We start from the raw sequence: 19,622 nt of genomic DNA, 5'->3' as shown, positions 1-19,622 counted from the left end.
CTGGTCTTTCAAAGAGGGGATGCTCATTTTCGGCCTACATCATAAAAATTGTCCATTTATTTATAGCCTACGTAAATTCTGCCCAACGTTCCTTTTCAAGAAAATGCTCTGTGACCCTATATCGTTCCAACTAGGCGTCTTTTCCAGTGACTTGACCAGTGTCCTCTCAATGGCCAGCAGAGTTAGGTATAATTGTATAAATGTAATAATATAATAAAGGTATAAATAATAATATAATAAAGTATAATAATAATACTACTAATAATATATAGGCTATATTTAATTATTTTAATAATTATTGTTTTAATTATTACTAATATTATAAAAAATATAATAGGATAAGTAATAATATAATAAAGGTATAAATGTATAATTGTGTGAAATGTATTATGAAAAATGGCTAGCAATTTCGACAAGCAAATACCAAGAAAGAGGTAGCAGCAGTTTGTCTTTTGACTATCACTTGAAAAATCCGCGATGGGACTGAGCTCGAATAGCTTCAGCGGCAGCGACTTTTTATTGTATGAAATCGCTGTCAATCAAAAGGAGATGCAGCCCCTCCAATCATCACGCGGAAGCCCGGCGTCCGGGCCAGCCCACTCCTCATTCACCCCCAGAGACGCTGAGCGTCCGTGGGCGGGACATAATCGCAGCATTTATCCAATGACCGTCTAGTTTCGAAGCGCTGAAAAAAACTGTTCAGAGCAGCCCCACTGAAGTCAATGGACGCTGGGCTTCAACAGGGAAATGCACTGTGACGCTACGGGAATGTATGAGAAGGAAATCGAGTCAGCCGACCTGCTGTATGTAGCTGATTCTGAACGAACTCGTTTTTGAGATGAACATTTTCTAACGCATTTTTAGTCAATAAAATGTTAACACAATAGTACATATTTGACCATTAATTTTTTTGACATTATAGGGGAAGCCGAGCTTCCCTTGCAGTCTTAAAGAAATCCCCACTGGTATATAAATATTTTTTTCATATTTTTTGTAAATAAATATAACATGTAATAAATATAAATGTACTGTATGTTGTTGTTTTTTCCCCCAATAATCAGAAATACTTGTTTTGCCTGTTTGATAAAAAGGAGACAAAAACAAATCCTGCAGACCACTCTAAAAAATTCCTAACAACCCCAAAGAACATGTTAAAAACTACTCAGAACATTTTTGTGACCACATAGCAACACCCTAGCAATCACCCACAGTTGTCATAGCAGAGAGTTTTTGCATGGGCAAGCACTCATTTTTCTTCTGAATGTGTGTGAAAATATTTTTTCTTTCTTTTTGAACTGGCTTCATAGTGAAATGTATTCCTGGGTGTTTTTCATGTGAATATTATCTAAGAGTGGATCAGTTTCATAAAAACAGGATGTGTTGTTTGGCTCTAAACAGACCTCTCCATCTCAGTCCGAGACTCTCTAGAGCTGATGACTCTAATTGAATGATATGACTCACTGGGTTAATAGCGCGACTCAATGTTGGCGCTGAAGAGCTGGAGCTGAAAGAATGACGAATTATCGTGAATAATTACTGGTGAATTTTCCTGAGTTAACGCAGTCTGATTGATCTGCCCTATGTGTGCAGGAGACAGAGATCCTTAACACCGCTGTGCTCACTGGGAAGACTGTTGCCATGCCAGTGAAGGTGGTCACCGTTGGAACCGAAGGTACTGTGACCGATGTGACCGAGTCGGTGGAATGTCGCTCGACGGACGAGGACGTGGTTAAGGTGGGTAGGGACATGCACAGGTCACTTACATGAAAAAAATGTGTGGATGTGTGTTTCTTCAGCTTATTTCACCAGTTCACACTTACAAATAATCAGATTGTGTAAAAGTATGCGTAACTGGCGTGCTGTCCGAGGGGAGGGCTCCAAGCTCAGAATCTGGCCCAAACACAGAGTACTCCCCCCATAGTAACCAGGCGAGGAACATAGGTGAGATGGCTATGTATATATACATAGGCCTCTTCTCGTTCTGATTGTATAGGCAATTTTATTTATATTGTATAGAAATTGTACTGTATAGTACTGTATATTGTATAGATTGTATTGAAATATTTTTATATTTCACATATATATAAAAATTTGTAATTAGTGAGACCTTGGGATGTGGTGTATGGTGTGATTTCTTGTAAAGCACTTTTGTATTTTAGATTGTTTTCATCAAAAGACACAAGCTGAAAGAACCTGCGGACACACATGAGTATAATTTTGATTTGATTTAAAGCACTATACATTCCACTGCTCTAAAGAAATGTCATTTGTCGGTTGTTAAGCCAGAGGCAGAAAATCAAAGGGATGTTAAATTCAAGCTTTTCTGAACAAGCTTGTGCCTTCCACTTTCTGCCATTTGGGAACAAATATGAGAGCATTTTATGAGGGAGAAAATGACAATGTGTGCGGATTTACTCCCTCCGGGTTTAATTATCTGATGAGCACCCTACACTGAAACACTGACCTCTTGAGACGAATCCTTCTCCTTCCCCACCATAGCTGACACACACATACGGGCACTGGTGCCCTGGATTCAGAACATCTGAAGAGACTTTGCCATTGTATATTTTACATGTTTTGTCACTGATACGAACACCATGAATTGTAGTGTCATAGGCCAAGTCACCTTTATTTATATAGGCCTAGTGCTTTATACAGTACAGATTGTTTCAAAGCAAATTTACAGTGATAATAGGAAAATGATTCAATGATACAAATAGAGTTCATACAGTGCATGTACATCATAGTGAGTTGTTTAGCAATCATAAACTAAAAAACCTTGTCATTGTTCAATGGAGATGGCGAATGGCATCCACATGTGTGACCCATGCTGGCAAAATGAATCAAAAATTAGTTATTGTTAAAATCACATTCTCTATTAAGAAAACCTTCAAAATAATGTATGAATTGTTGTAATCAGACAAAAACGAATGAGCTAAACCTGTTTGAAGTTGATAGAGTCAGCAAAGTCAAGTTTTCTGAAGGTTCCAAAACAAAATCACCTAGCAACTACCTTAAAATCCCTGGTAATAACACCAAATTTGGCACACACCAAGTCAAAATCCATATCTATAGGAAAAATATATATTCAATTTTTTTTTTCCCATGATACTACAATTGTTTGATTAACATAATTATATAACATATATAACCTATATTTTAAGACAGATTGTACCACACGGATCTAGTATTATATTACACATCAGATGTTTTTCCTCGCAGTCAGTGCTTGTAAGATTTTGTTTACATCAGCATGAGTTTGAAAATCACATTTCATTGGTTCAGACTCATGCCATCGAGAATTCGCTATGAATATTCATAAAGTTGGAATGCTGCGCTTTAAAACGATACCAAACTTGTGAGTGGAAGCGCTAGTCGTTGAGAAGCGAGCATTTTTCATGGACAAAGGAAAGGTATAAAGATACTTTTTTTTAAATACTATTTGCATTTAGCATTAGGATCGGTATACACGAGGGCTTAATGAAGCCTTATTTTTGTGAAAACCTCTAATTGACATTTTTCACTTGTTTTGCCTGTAGCTCAAAATTAGCCCGTGCACATTCCGAATCATTTTGTCAGCGCGGGTCACATATTTGCATTCCAATCTTCTATACTCCAGTCCTTATTTTCTTTGTCAAATGCAGGGTGTTTTTTTGCAGCAGATTAAACTATTAAATTGTTTCTTTGCTCATTGTTTCTTCTTTTCTTTAGTCATTATTCCCAGTCTATACTTTAATAAATGACTATGTGGCAGGTATTAGCTATATTATTAGATGGGGTTTTTTTTTTTTCACATCTTCATGGACATCACAATGATTTCCCTCGTGTGGTAATATTTTCCTTGTAATTATGTATGGTTTGCAAAAATGGGAACTGCTGCGTCTGTGTATGAGAGAAGCAAAGTGTATGCGCGTTGTGCACACGCTATATTATGGCCAAGCATGCGCCCTTAAAATAGTATCTGAATAACGCGCCATTGACTTTTGACTAGGTTTTTCCTGGTCTGTGGCGAAATTGTTTTCTGAAACTGCAAAATAGCACCAGGGAACGTTTGCGCCGGAACACGCCTCCTCTTTTTCCCTGAACCGGGAGGGCAAGTTCATTCCCTAATTTACTGACGTGTGTCTGTGGAGGGAAAAGTCCGCTGTGCGTTGGGTTCAAAATAGAAATGATACATGCGTCGGTGTACAAAGTCAATTGCGCTGGGTGCAAGATAGGGCCCTTAGTCTTTTTTTTAAATATACTGTTTGGTTGCACAGGAGAGCTCCTTCCATCCGGCCATTTTCATGAAAACCCACAAAATAACATCTAATAATATAGCTAATACCTGCCACATAGTCATTTATTAAAGTATAGACTGGGAATAATGAGTACAAGCTTGGTATGACCACTTTGACAAAAATGACTTTTGTTTCATTGCGTCATGACAAATTATACTATTAAAAAGTGGAACGCATAAATTAGTATTACACTCAGACATCACTTTTGGCCACATTCAACATGATATCACCATTTACTCACCATCATGTTTTTCCAAACCTGTACAGTATGACTTACTTTGTGGAACACAAAAGGAAATGTTTAGCTGAAGGTCCATGCTTTTCTTCTCCATACAGACCAGACCAACAATGCCAAATGTTAAACAAAATAACCCAGAACTACATTTACCCAAGGCTTAAAAAGACTCTAGGTTAACAATTTCAAGTAAAAAAAAAAACCCTTGTCTGTGGCTATTTCACTGTGATCTTCTGCACAAACAGATATATGGACAGACTGAGTGAGTAATGAGAGAGGAAAATACAGAGACAGAAGTGAGGATAGTTATGGAGATGTTGAAGAGCTGGAGCAGATTCTTTTAGATGTGTGTTCATGCAAATGTGTGTGTCAAGGGAAGTGCATTTCACCCAGTGTTTGAAAACCTACTTTAAAACTAAGGCTTGTTACAAGCTATTTATATTAAAGGTAGTTCAACTTCACTACAAAGGCGAAATGCAGTTAACACATTACACATGAATCTCTTAGACTATGATTTGTCCTTTAATATATGGGTTTGGCTCAACTAGGCTCAGATTCAGAGGAAACAGTGTGTGGAAATTCTTATTAGCTCAATTAAGATTCAACCAAAAAAAAAAAAAAAAAGGCCATCAACTGTTGAAGTTAATGAATTTTGCCCTTGCAGAAAAGTACAGTCAAGCTATTCTTCTGAAAACATAGTCATATTTCTTCAATGTAATTTGCTGATTTGTGTTGAGTATTGATGGAGTGAAACACATCAGTGTTAAATATATTCAGTAAAAATCTATATTTGAAATGTAAACCATTTTAAAATATTTTCTCAAATGAATCAGTGTTGTTTTTGTACCTGTTCAGTTAAAACAATACATATTATTTTGAATCCAACATTCATTTGATACAATATGACATGATATTATAATATATTATATATTAAAAAAATTATATATATTTTTCTCAAATCAATCAATGTTTAATTTTGTTACGTTTATTTAATTGAACCACAGTTCATTTGAATGCATTTGATTATTATCTGTTTGCTTAGCTGTAAAGTTACTGTGAAAAAGTTACTGTGAGCGACAAAAAAAGCTATGTACCTTGTCGCAATTGGAAAAGCTACTCTGATTTGTGCCACTAAAAACTGCAGTTAAGTTTTAGCATATCTATTTTTTGCTATTTAATCCCAAACATTGTGTTCACCTTGCAGGGATGGTCTAGATGCACTCTGCTAATTATTTCAGTCAGACATAGACGGACAGAAAGGGACAGCGCTTGCGTCATGCTGCAAAGTCCAGTCTCTCTGTGTGCCTGTCTGTATGGGTCATTAAGTACCCAACTCAGTTCCCTGCGGGGATCTTGACGTCCTCTGTAAGTGTCCCTCTATTCAGCAGTCTTAATGTTCCTGATTAATGCCCTGCCATACCTGCTAGTTATGATGCTTACAGACACTCAAGGGAAGGGCATGTTGCAGTGAAGTTAGACGCCTCATGTACTACACAGTGCCCTGTACACCCAAAGCAATACCCTTCATGGGCCACCAGAGCATATCTAAGGCTCTCTGGCTCTCAGGCTGTTGTGGGAGATTTACAATCTGTAAGTAAGGAAGTAAAGAATACAATTGTCGATGTAAAACTGCATATTGTTCCATTATGTCATTTATATGGGCAGATCCAGACAGTTGAACAGATTTAAAGGCTGTTTAACAGATATAATTGCTGTGGGGAATTATAGTACTATTTAGGTTCACTGCAGTATGAAGCCTAGGCGTCATTTACTTTTAGTCACTTTTTGCCATAGTGGATTTGGTCCCCACTGTTTTATGAAACAGCTCACAGCAGGGATACATCTAACATTGACAGATGTTGTCCATGATCCATGTGTTTATCTAATTACATCCAAATTCCACCAGTGGCAGTTTAAGTTTACAAATTAAATGTGTAAGTGCATTTGAGAACTTAAATTGAACAAGAAGAATTGGCCCCTCAAATCACAGTGTATTTATTTATTTATTTATTTTTATTTTAATATTATATTTTACATTTTACTTTTGACTTCATAAAAAATTATTCTCTACTACTGACCAAGGTAAATGAGATCAGATCATCTTTGCACAACCTACTTATTGCACACTATCGTTCAAAATGTCAAGGTTAATCTTTTATATGACTTATGTGACATTTATTTTGAAATAGTGTACAATTTAAAATAACTGGTTTATATATTAATATATTTTAAAATCTAATTTATTCTTGTGATGCCAAAGCTGAATTTATAGCAGCCATTACTCCAGTCTTCAGTGTCACATGATCCTTCAGAAATCATTCTAATATGCTGATTTGGTGCTCAAGACACAAACATTCGTCATCCTACATCTACATTTTATGGGGTTTTGAAACCCGTTTAATTCCAAGTGTGGTCCAACCTAAACAACCTTGTCATTTAAATAATTTATGTATTTGGCATTTATGCTAAATCCACCTTTCCACAATTATGTCATAAAAGTCAATGCTATTTTGAGTTCACAGATATAATTATTTTGTAGCTATTGTCACAGAATGACGTATTCATTTCAAAGGGTTCGGTGCACGCTGTATAATGGTAACTGAAAACTAAAGTTAAATAAATGCACCACGGACTTGATGTCTTTGAGTTCAGATTTTCTGTTTGTCTATTCAAAAAGAAAAGTTGGAGTTTATATTTATATATTTCCTGAGAGAGTCTGAGCAGTCACCAAATGAGGACTTGATGAAAGCTTGGCTACTTATTGCAGCTGCTAAATAGCAGTCTGGTATTAAGATGTAACAAGTATGATGCTCTAGAAAATGGCACAACATTAGGGAAATCTCACAAACAACTGACACTCTTGTCATCTTGGATTTTAAACTGATGGGCAGCTGCCCAGAAACAAGCCATGCCATTGGTCCACTTCCACATCTGTTGTTATTAAAGAAGCCCTCAGGTTGATTGGATGAGATACGATTTTATCTGCCAGGTATCATAAGCATTGGCTAAGAGCAATGGATGTTCTGCGAATGAATTACTTTGCTGCTGTAGAAAGACTTGACCACTCAGCTTTTTTCTGTCTTCTTCCATCTCTCCATCTGCTTAGCTCCTTTCAACCCAAAGTCTGAGAAATATAGACATCCAAACACTCTCATTATCAACGACAACGACTCCCCCGCTGACTGTAGTCAGAAATAAATACTTGGACAGGCCAGTCAAAGCCTGTCCAATCTCTCATCTTCCTCATTAAAGAGCAGAATGAAAGCGAATAACAGCGGCACAAAACGCACAAAGGCCAGACTGTTTTTCACATATTGCTCTGATCAGCACAAGAAGAGGCCTAATTTTTTTTTTGCGCTTTCAAAATTTGAAATGGTCGCCAGGAAATTGGAGCGAAAAGTAGGCTGATACCTTGGCCAGAGCTGCAATTTTCTTTAATTTAGTGCTGCTTTGAATACATTTGAATGCTTTGTCTGCTGTCTGATTTGTATTCCTCCTCCTTAGGTGTCCGAAAGGTGCGATTATGTGTACGTCAACGGCAAGGAGACGCGTGGGAGAGTACGAATGATGGTGAACTTCACCTACAGTTACCTCAGCGCTCAGCTGGAGATGAGCGTGTGGATGCCTCGACTCCCCCTGCAGATCGAGATGTCTGATCCAGAACTCAGCCAGATCAGGGGCTGGAGAGTTCCTTTAGATGCTGTCAACCAGAGGTTAGCGACGTTTATGACCGCATTTGCACTGCAGGTCCTGATGCCCAATTCCGATTTGTTGACTATATCCAATTTTTTTGACAACCAGTTTACATCATCTTTTAAAAGTGACCCATATCTGATATCTGCATTTACACTATACACCAAGCGAAACAACCCTAGGTAGACATACTGACACAGAAAAGTTAGGCCGAAAAGGAAGTAAAAATGGTGCAATTTGCAATGGACGCCAACAAAATGATAATACAAGCTTTTGCTTTCTGCACCATCTTTAAAGGTCAGCAAAACATTGGTCTCTTAAGGTAGAGAAAAAAGAGGAGAGGCCTTGTTGCAGCCTTGGCATTGAAAAGAGTTGTGTGATTGCGGTTGGTGTCAACCTGAGATGACGTCATTCACCACCGTCGTTTTTTCAGTGGCGTACAATTCGCATTGAAGGTAATATCTGATCTGTCCGCTGCTTTACAGTACATATCCCGAGGCGTTCCCAGGCCAATGTGGAGAGATAATCTCTCCACCTAGTCCTCGGTCTTCCCCAAGGCCTCCTCCCAGCTGGACGTGCCTGAAACACCTTCCTAAGGAGGCACTCAGGGGGCATCCTTACCAGATGCCCGAACCACCTGAACTGGCTCATTTCGACGCAAAGCAGCAGCTCTTTAGAACTCTCGCGAGTTCCAATTCATATTCAATTCATATCAGATATATTTCCTCGTATAAATTAAGCCTGAAACTGATCTGAGAATATCTGAATCCAAGTGCTTTTTTCCTGCTTACACGTTCGTGGGTCATATCCGATCTGTGCCACTTGGGAGGAAAAAAATCGCAATTGGTTCACTTGAGCAATGTAATGTAAATGCGACCTTTGTTTCAAGGAATCACATTTTCCTTTTATATTTTGACATAAGAGTCTATTGTACTATTGAAGCATATATATTGTAGTTTTCAAAACCCTCTCCAGAACTTAAACAGTTGAATTTATTTGAACACATGAATGTATGGCTGCCTACATTTACACATCAGTGACAGTCGATACTAATATGTCTAATACCTTACTAATACGAATACCATGATATAGCCTAAAGTTGACAGTAAAGTGTGGAAAAGTCTGCCCTGCATTATTCCTTATTTTTTGTAGCTCCTTCAGCTTTGCATTTCTATCCTGAAGTGTATTTTTAAATGCCTCTTTTAATTCAGAGATTATTATATAACTTCTATAAATTATAATTGAGATGAAAAGAGCCTGGAAACTACATTCTATCAAGTTTTATAATCTTTAACTGAGCAGAAAATATCCTGCACATCCCACACATCTTATGCAATATGGTTCTGCTGGTAATTTGAAAACATAACCATTTTTTACATTTACTTTAATAAATCTCTCAATATTGCACAGCACCAATAATGTTCCAGCTCACGTGCCCAGTCTCTATCAACCCTCCCCTCAGCTGTTTTCATGCTCTGTTGTTTCTTGGTAACACCAGACATGTAGCGGAGCTCCCTCCGGAACGCATGATGGAGGTGTGGGGAGGATGCGGACGCTGACTTTTTAATTACCGCTGGCTCGTCTTCAGGCACACCTGCCTCTGACGCACTAGCATCAGACAATATGCAGGTTAATGTTGCCGTACGCTGCGGATATCCACAAGATAATTTTTAATTACTCTTCCGCCAGAAACAATCCTGCCGGATTGACTCATGCATGATAAGTGAGAAGAGGATGACGGAAGACAGATGGAATGAGCAGTGGAAAACTTGAGGCATTGATGAGTCTGAGGAATAAGTGTGGCTATAAGTTGTTTGGATGTCATCAGTAATGTGTTGTGGTCAGGAATCGAATCCGTGGATTGCACACCGATCGCTTTTCCATGTTATCATTACGAAGATACAAATGTATTCTCTGACCAAACCTCTTGAGCCAGTCCATTAGGAATTTCATCATTCTGAGCTTTCTCTATAACAAAAATAGCTTTTTGAGTGAACTGAGAAAGTTTAGCACTCATAAATATTTCTTACTGGCCATGAAACTGTATTTTACATTATTTTCATTAAAAATATATATATATTTGTCCTTGACACTTTTTTCTTGCATAAAATTCTTTAAGGCAAGTTCAATCGGCGGCCATCTTCGTAATGCCCCTGGGCAGCTTTTTCCTATGCAAGAAAAAATAGACATGCAATAGACATGCAAATCCAGCCCCTATCTACTTGAATGAGGAAAGACTCTTTGCATCATTTTCAACTTGGCATCAATGGTTCCATGAAGAATCTTTAACATTCATAGAATCTTTCAATTCAACAAAATGTCCTTTATAGTGGAATAAGGTTCTTTAGAATTTTAAATGTTCTTTACAATTTAGAAAAAAAAAAATGTTCTTTTAAGAACTGTTCACTTAAAGCAGGGGTGCCCAATCCTGCTCCTGGCGATCGACTGTCCTGCACAGTTCATCTCCAACCCTAATCAAACACACCTGAAGCAACCAATTAAGGTCTTCAGAGCACCTCAGGATCACTTGAAAATGAAAGGCAGGTGTGTTTGATTAGGGTTGGAGATGAACTGTGCAGGACAGTCGATTGCCAGGAGCAGGATTGGGCACCCCTGACTTAAAGGGTCTTTGGGGAACCAAAAATGGTGGTTCTGCTGCATCGCTGCGAAAAACCCCTTTTGGAAACTTTATTTTTAAGAGTGAAGTCGCATCCTCAGACATCACAGCCACAGATCGTTGGCTGAACATCTGATCCATAAAGCACATAAAATGGGAAACACTTCAGGAATTTTGAAGTCATCATCTGATTGGTTGAATTCTCCAGGATTTCCGGGAGACGTGTGTGTTGCGTTCTTTAACGGTCCACCTGGAAACAAAGCCGTCGTGATGCCAAACCCCCACATGTAAGAACAAAGCCATCGTTTACATCGTTTTCATTTAAGGTGAGCTGTCCCTTTAAGATAATGGCCAGCTGGTGAGTTGTATTCATCAAAAACCCATATTTACTCACATTCGTGTTGAACATTTGGCACCCTGGCTGTATCATATGTGCCCTTGGTTCGAGGTCATGTCTGTCTCAGGTAGCATTTTGATTACCTCTGTGAGAGCGGTAGACATGCAGTTTTGTTGTAAGACTGGAGCTCATTAATCCTGAGACCTCCTGTGACCTGACATTCCTCAGCTGAGTGCCGCCTGCCCTGTTTATACACCTGTGTTCTGTAAATGTCATACTGTTTCTGCCATTGGTCAGGCATCGTTGCGTAAATGTCTAAAGGAGCGTGGCCTCCCCACCGGTCAGAGCCACTGTGTTAACCTGCCACTGCTGTTGTTTTTTATTTTGGATGGTTTTGACTCATTAAAAATAATGGAACAGTCAGAGCTGCCCCACCATTCACCTGGTCTGGACTTTTTGTGTGAGGAGAGGAAATGCATTAATGTAATGTGAATAGGGTTCATGTTTACAGCCTTTTAAAGCAACTCGCCCCTTTACAAGAGGTTGAGCATCACTGCTCTACACACAGACATGCACACACACACACACACACACACACACACACACACACACACACACACACACACACGTCGGGTATCCATGTTTTATAGGGACTTTCCATAGACATGCACTGAAATTAAAATTCTTGGCCGAAACTAAAAATTCAGGATGCACTTGGCTGAAATCCGAAAAAGAAACGAATTGTACTTATTTAATAATTAACACTCAAATCGTTAAAACTGATTTGAACAAACATTTAATTTGCACATCAAGCAGGTTTTATAACAACTTTTTAATTACAGAATTGTTTCTACTCCAGTTTGTTTGGTGAAATAGAAACATTTCAATGACAATAAAATGAAATAACTTGTTTTCATGACAGATTTAGGCCATTCAAACACATGAAATAATGAAGACCACTGAAAGGTTTAGTAAAAATATAATGCATGTGTAATACAGTGCATATATTCACCAAAATGCTCTTCTCTAGAGTTATTTGAGTTTATGGACATTGAATAGCTTGTTTTGAGGTAAATGTAAGCTTAAGTGATTGTATAGCCTACAGGCTGTTTTATTGATTTATCATTACCATTTAAAATAAAGAAAATAATATTGTAAATCCAGAGTATTACCATACTTGTGGGGACATTTACCAGGACCACACACACACAGAAGATTTTTAGTGTATAGCATCTTTGTTTCTAACCATTTAATTTGTCAATGTTATTTATTTATTTATTTATTTTATTTTCCACTTGATTTAAATATATGTTTTATGTTTCTTTTTATATATGAACATTTTTAGCTTCTTATTTTTATGAATTTTAAATGAGTTGATTGTACTAGAATAGCATTTAATTGAATTGAGAATGGGATGTAACACTTAATATTGGTTGCTGCCTTTACTACAGGTCTGGAGAGGATGATGGGGATGAAGGAGCCAAGAAGGACCGGAGCTGTGGTCCACAGTACCAGAGCACCACTGTCCGTGTCCTCACACACTTTGAGGCCGAGCCAGAGGAGTGGCAGGGCCAGTCAGACTTCCTCTTGGGGAGTGATTGGCAGGTGGACGTGACAGAGCTGGTGAGGGACTCATTAAGGGTGGGGGATGAACGCGTGGCCAAGCTGTCAGAAGAACAGGTCCTGATCGGTCTGAACACTGGCACCACCAAAGTTCAGGTAAGAGACAGGAAGAAAATATGTGTGATCTTATCTCTAAAAGAGTACCATCATGTACCATAAAATGAAACCTACACTGTACAAAAAAAAAGATGTCTGTGAAAGTGGTTGTATATAATCCAATAATCTTTGGATTTTCAGCATTATTAAAATTTGATCCATGATTCATTTATTATGATTATGATTCAGTTATAGCGCATTATGTAATTTATTCAACACACCATGACCAGAGCTGATCATGTTGGAGGAACAAAACTAACAGTTACAGCTGACTAAGCCGCAGTTCCTTTGTGTTTATACTGCATGAATTAAATCTGAGGACGTTCTTGTTTTCATTGGAAAAGCCAGGCTGTCATTTGTCAATCTCTCCATGCGGATGAGAGGTGAATCAGTCCAAGTTGTGATGTGACACGTGTACGCTGTCAGACGAGAAATAGACAGCATCTCTCACACTGTCACAGCTTGTGTGCTGTCTTATCTGCACATCTCACAGCTCCTATCACAAACTATAATCTCCTTTATTAAGACCGACTAATTAAGTGTTGGTATGTGAAAATCTCACATTTTTTCTTATAGATGTCACATATACTTTCACACACAATACACCTGCTTGACGAGCTGAAAGCGCCATTGGAGTGCTATCTGACAGCAAAAGAAATACGGCAGAGCCATAGGTGGAGAGCGCTTCGATTTGATCCATTTGCTGAAAATTAAAATCAGATAAAAAGCCCAGTAATGGTGAGATGGAATACGTGGAGTCTGAAAACTAGTGCTGCTTAATAGATCAGCATCTCTGAAATCAAAAACCCAGCACTTAACTATGGCCAAATGACCAATTGTCTACCTTGCTATTAGACCAAACTCACAAATACATTTCAAAAGGGGCCCACCTATCTGTGCAGTTCATTAAAACTAAATTGAATGACTAATTCATTGCAATTAGAAGAGGGCAAATACGTGTGGTTTCAAAAAAAGAGCAAAGTAGACTATTTGGAAGGAAAGATTTGTTGAAGTAGCGTAGCAAGCACTAACTTTTATTTTATAAAAAGTAGAGCACTAGGGCAGCGTCTTATGCAATATTGGGTAAGGCCCGAGGCTCCACTTGATTATTCTTATTTTACGTCTAATTAATAAATCTCTCAATTCAAATGGAAAATTAGGAATGCGCTCGGAATAAGAGTGGAATATAAAAACAGAATAAGAATAATTTCTCTACCTAAGCATGGCTGCATTTTAGATTGAAAAACGGTTTGCAAATGATGGTGAGAAGCAAGTGCAAGTGACAGTGGAAGTCCCACTTACAGATCGGAAGTAAATGGCTTCTGACACTTCATCATAACATAATGAATGCGGAAATATAGAGGTGGCTGCTTTGCTATTAATTGATCCAGATTAGAAGTCTTCTCATCACATTTCATATCGAAGTCATTTGCTTGCCTGTGCATCAGATATTGCCATATGGCAGAGGGCGGACAGCTGCCACTGAGATTTTTTTAATTGTACAAAGCATACTCATTTTGTCATGTCACTAAGTTTGTATGAGAAACTAGGAGAGAATTTTTAGTTGTTTTACAATGTTGAAAATGTTGAAAAAAACATAGACAGAAATGCTTCTGATTTCTGTCTATGTTTTTACCAGGTGTTGTCTCCATTGTCCGACTCGGTTCTGGCTGAGAGGATGGTCCGGGTTCTGGATGATAAAGTCAGCATAACAGAGCTGGGTGTGCAGCTGGTCTCTGGCCTTTCCCTGAACCTCCAGCTCAGCCCAGGAAGCAACAGGGCCATCGTTGCCACAGCTACCACACAGGAGACCATGCACAATGCTAATCAGGTAGTGTAATTAAACGATTTAATCAAAATTTAATTATAATAAAATTTGTTATTATTATTATTTATTGGATATTATCATTGTTTTTATTAACGATTAATCATTATCAATAGATTGAACAATAAATGTATTGATTATTTCTTTATATTTTATTAATTCACTAATTCATTTAGCTGATCAATTGGTTTCTATTTCTAAATCCTGGGTAACTCCTTCCTCTTTGAAATCTCATTGGAAATTTTAACTCCATGCAGTTTTCAGGTTTTTAGGTCACAATATTGCATACTTCCATGTCCATTTCTCAGAAATGTAGGGTTGTTTTATCCATGAGAAGGTGCAATCACCATAAATACTGTCATTACGGACAAAGTTGTTTGACACGGGCCGCATGTTGATGAGGAGCTGCGGTTTGTTAGTGGATCATGCTGTTCGAGGCTGCCCACTTATTCTGAGTCATCTCACGTTAAAAACCATTTCTGATTAGGCTAATTTCACTAATCCTCTGCGTCGGCAGGGGTTTCCTCACTCTTCCACATTGATAGACATAAAACGGGCAAATTGGTTGAATCTCCCGCTGATCAGTGCATCTGTTTGAAATGTGATTTTGGAAACTTTTAAAGCATTTGAACCATCCTGCATTAGAGTTAAATATCATGCATACTTGAAACAAGAAAATTGGCATTACCGAGAGCATTTGCTCATGTTGTGTTTCTCTCTCAGGAGTCCCTTGTCAGCGCGTGGCTTCAGTTCAGCGATGGCTCAATGACCCCTCTTGACCTCTATAACTCTGCACATTTCATCCTAACAGCCACCTCGCTAGACGACAAGGTGGTATTGGTGAGAAAAAGCACCACCTGGAGGTGGCCTGTGGTGGTGGCTAAGGGTGAAGGGCAAGGCATGTTGGTCCGCCTGGAGATGTATGGACCCGAATCATGCCTAAAAACCAAGCGCCGCACACTTCTGGCCGCAGGCAACGCGAACGTCCATGTGAAGTTCGGCCGTGCCGATGAAACAGGAAACAGTGCGAGCGACAGGAGATACAGGCCCAATGCCCCATACTACGGAGGTTCAATCTCAGACATGGAGGCTGGAATCATGAACCGAGGCGCTACCACCATCAAAACCTCCATTCCAGGAAAAGCAAGCGGTGACAGGCTCTCAGCTGGTGATATTCCGGTTGATTTCTCAGAATTCCCAGCTCAAGCAGATCTTCCACCTGGACATAACACGGAGGAGGACTTGCTGCAGACTCGCCGCGGGCTCACAGATCTGGAAATTGGCATGTACGCCCTGCTAGGTGTCTTCTGCCTGGCCATCTTGGTATTCCTAATCAATTGCGTCTCCTATGCCCTGAAGTATCGCAACAAGCAGCTCCCGTTGGAGGGCCAGGAGACCATGACTCACGCCCACGACTGGGTTTGGTTGGGCCATGACGCAGAGCTTTTGGAAAGCCAAGCGGGTTTGTGTCTTGATCAAGAGGAGCTGGGCGGGACCATGGACTCTGGGCTGGGCCTGGAGGAAGGTAGCCAGCTCCTCAATGGCCTTTCCTCTCAGAAGAGCGTGCAAGGCCAGGTCCACAGGTCGGCCTCTGACTCAGTGTGCACTGGAAGAGATCACAAGAGCGAGTCTATAAACTCGCCCACTACCAAACGGAAACGAGTCAAGTTCACCACTTTCAGCCATAGCAAGCCCAGCAATGGCTGCCCATCCATAAGTCCACTTCTCATTGGTCAGAACGACATCAAATGGGTTTGCCCAGACATCGAACTCGGGGACTCCAAAGAGCTCCGAAATTATATGGAAAGGTTAAGCGAAAATGCTACTAAGAATATCGCATAGTTGGCTTGAAGTTATTTATGTATTTTTCAGACAAAAGCGTAGCTCACCCATATGCCTTCTGGATAAGGTGGTGGTCGGGTGGGGGGTTGGCCTGACTCTACTGCACTCAGACAAACTCATATCTCACCATGAAAAGGCAAGCCATTCATCTGGTCTTGTTTCCATGGCAACTGTCATGAGGGTTCATCATCAGGAAAGAAGGAAAACAGAGATGGTTGTGAAACCACTGAGAATGTGAAAACATTGGATTATGAGAAATGTTTCAGTTGAGATGTCTATATTTTCTTTTTTTCGAAGAAGAGGATATTCCATTCTATTTTGAAATATATATATATATATATATATATATGTTTGTTTGTTTGTTTGTTTTTGTTTTCTTGGTTTATCACACTAAAGCCTGGTTGATGGTGGTACCTTTCTGTGAGTGAATATCCCAAAAAAAAAAAAAAAAAAAACGCACACACACACACACAAAGAGCTGACATTTAAACTTAATGAAAAGCATTTCCATGAGTTGAACGTTGACTGGCTCTGACGATGAGTGAGAATACATTTTGTAGGGTTTTACATATTTTTATACATCTCTATTCTTGTCCGTGTTAGTGCGTCTACTGTATTTCTCAAAAGACTGACTCCCATTTGTAAAAGCATGTGAATTCAAAGTATGGACGAAAAAAATGTCTATTTTGGAACTTTTTCCACCAACGGTTTGAATGAACATATATACAGAGGAAAACTTCTGGGAAAACAGGCAGATCAATGACCCTCCATTTCTCTTTGAGAGCTGTTGAGCAAATTGTATTGTTGTAGGTAGTGTTATCAATATTGTATAATATGTTGTTTACAGTATTAGAATGATAGATGGTATGCACTCCAATTGCTTATGTACGTGTGCTATAGCATTTTATTTTATTTTTCTTTCTTTTTTTGCTTTTAGTTCCATTCTACTTAGTTTTTCCCCATAGAAAAAGAAATATCTAACCTACCTAAATGAATGATCCACTGATTAGCCTAATAATTAGGATACAGTTAACTGGATCTGATGAGTTTGTGGGTGCAATCCTGACGTAATGTGATCGATGCAGCGGAGAGACATGCATACTTTGGTAAGAAAACCACAGAATATGTGAATAAATTGATTAGTCAAACACTCAGTCTATAATTGTGAACACTTTCTAACCATCATAAAGGACGTAATCAATACTCAATTACCCTTAACACAATTGATTTCATAAACCATTCTCTACGATAGTGTGTACCGACTAATTCCTCATGCAGGTGTGTTGGCATGACATCTGATGATCTCAAAAAAATCTGTCCATCTGGATCATGCAAATGTCTCATTTAAGACTGTGTTAATTAGAATAAAGTCTAATTAATACTATACATTTTATTAATTATCTCTGCTTTTCCCTGCTTTCCTTTTATTTTATGAAATGCAAACATATTCTTGAAGACCACAGAGGAATAACCATACATAAGGAGGTTCTTCCAGTGTTCAAGATGCCAGTCAGTGATCCTATCAAGTCAGTACTCTTGAAAAATGTCTCCCTTGTATGTATTCAGTCTCTGTTTGTCATGTAGCATTTGAGTTACTTTTTAGATGCAAAGCGTCTGAGGATATTTTTAAATTGTAGTCTGTTTTATGAGCTGTAAAGCACTGCCTATGACCATGAAAACCAGATTTTAATTTTTGCATTACACCACTATTTTCTATTTGCATATTAAATAAAACATCACATCCTGCTTTTCCACTTTCTACCAGTTGATGGCACTAATTTCTCACCCCAGCTGCCTCAAGGGGTCATGCAGGTTTTGATGGTCATCCTCCTTGACAGGCGCATGACCCAAGTCTCCAAATAAAGGTTACGTGTTTAAAACTGCTGAACTATACTGTAAGTGTGCAAATACAATGTTTCGACTCAACCTTGCTGCATATAATAAATGTTCTCAGAGCAGACTATAATTTTTAAAGTAAACCACAGGCTTGAACGAGAAGTGTTGATGCAGCATCTGAGTACCATGTATCAATTCAAAGGTTATTGCAGACACAGTAGCTCTGGATGTGAGATGTACTCCATTTCTTCTGTCCTGCACATTAAAGGCTCATTAGTGCTAGACTATACAGGCAGGATCCCAATGCTGGATGGTGCTGCTCCCTCCCCTCTGAGACAGGCCAGACTAATTAATGATTAGTGCGGCGAGGCTTTATACTCCATGTTAATGTGACATTACCATGTAACCCTTCAAGCTAAATGATTGTACTCATTTAACTGACAGTGATATGACAATTAACACCTTCTTCATAACACGGGACAAAGCGTGGCTCCACCCCATCCATCTCCACGAACGTTTGACCTGCCACTTGAGTACATTTTTGACACATGTATTATCAGAGAAGGTTTCACAGCGTATTGATATTCCCCGACAAGTCCTGTTCATTTATCTTTCATTATTATAACTAGAACGTAAACAAATTAATGGACGACAATGTCAACACGGCAAAGAGCCATGGCTTATTTTCCTTTTTTCAAAGGCATGACATTCAGCGCACAGCTTTATCCAAGGTGGCGACTGAAACAATACAAGCTCATTAGTGGAAATCATACATGCGTACGTGCACGCGCTTAATATCGTTCCCGGCGGGACAAGCCTTTTTGAGATCCAAATTGAGAGGCTGCACACTTAACCCCCAGAGGGATGCTTCTGGAATTGGGTCTGTTTTCTCCTTTTATCTTAGCTGATATTTTGGTATTTGGGTCTCTGTTCTCTGCGTCTCGGAGGAATTACACAAGAACACTCTAAATTAAATCATGACATTAGCTGGTGTCTGTCAGGAGTGTATATTAATACGGCTAATGTCATAAGCCGGTTATTATCTGCATGAAATGTTTCTTTCTTTCCTTTCTTGAGCTCTTCAGATTTTATGAAACAAAGTGTAAGAAACTAACAAGACCTCTCAACCTCCTGTTAGCTGAGTTTTCACAAACAACATCTTGCTGTAGTCTTGCCTTCTGCTAGTTAACAAGGTTGGCGTTGCTGTAAATGTCAACAGAGTTGTCAGATAATACCAG

General features: G+C 38.9%; 1 protein-coding gene across 1 annotated transcript in view; it reads left to right on the top strand.

Moving 5' to 3' along the window:
- The window catches only part of LOC308705650 (transmembrane protein 132C), a gene marked incomplete at its 3' end in the record, with an annotated part of 110,467 nt that extends 93,919 nt beyond the window's left edge, over positions 1-16,548 (top strand). The window contains exons 5-9 of the mRNA XM_081390764.1: positions 1,591-1,734; positions 8,020-8,228; positions 12,614-12,881; positions 14,521-14,712; positions 15,430-16,548. Of these exons, the coding sequence (XP_081246890.1) occupies positions 1,591-1,734; positions 8,020-8,228; positions 12,614-12,881; positions 14,521-14,712; positions 15,430-16,548 (1,932 nt within the window). The remainder of the gene's footprint in view (positions 1-1,590; positions 1,735-8,019; positions 8,229-12,613; positions 12,882-14,520; positions 14,713-15,429) is intronic.
- Positions 16,549-19,622: the final 3,074 nt, after the last annotated feature.

Source organism: Scardinius erythrophthalmus, assembly GCF_964197995.2.
Source record: "Scardinius erythrophthalmus genome assembly, chromosome: 17".
Classification (NCBI taxonomy): domain Eukaryota; kingdom Metazoa; phylum Chordata; class Actinopteri; order Cypriniformes; family Leuciscidae; genus Scardinius; species Scardinius erythrophthalmus.
This window is presented reverse-complemented; position numbering and strand designations above follow the sequence as displayed.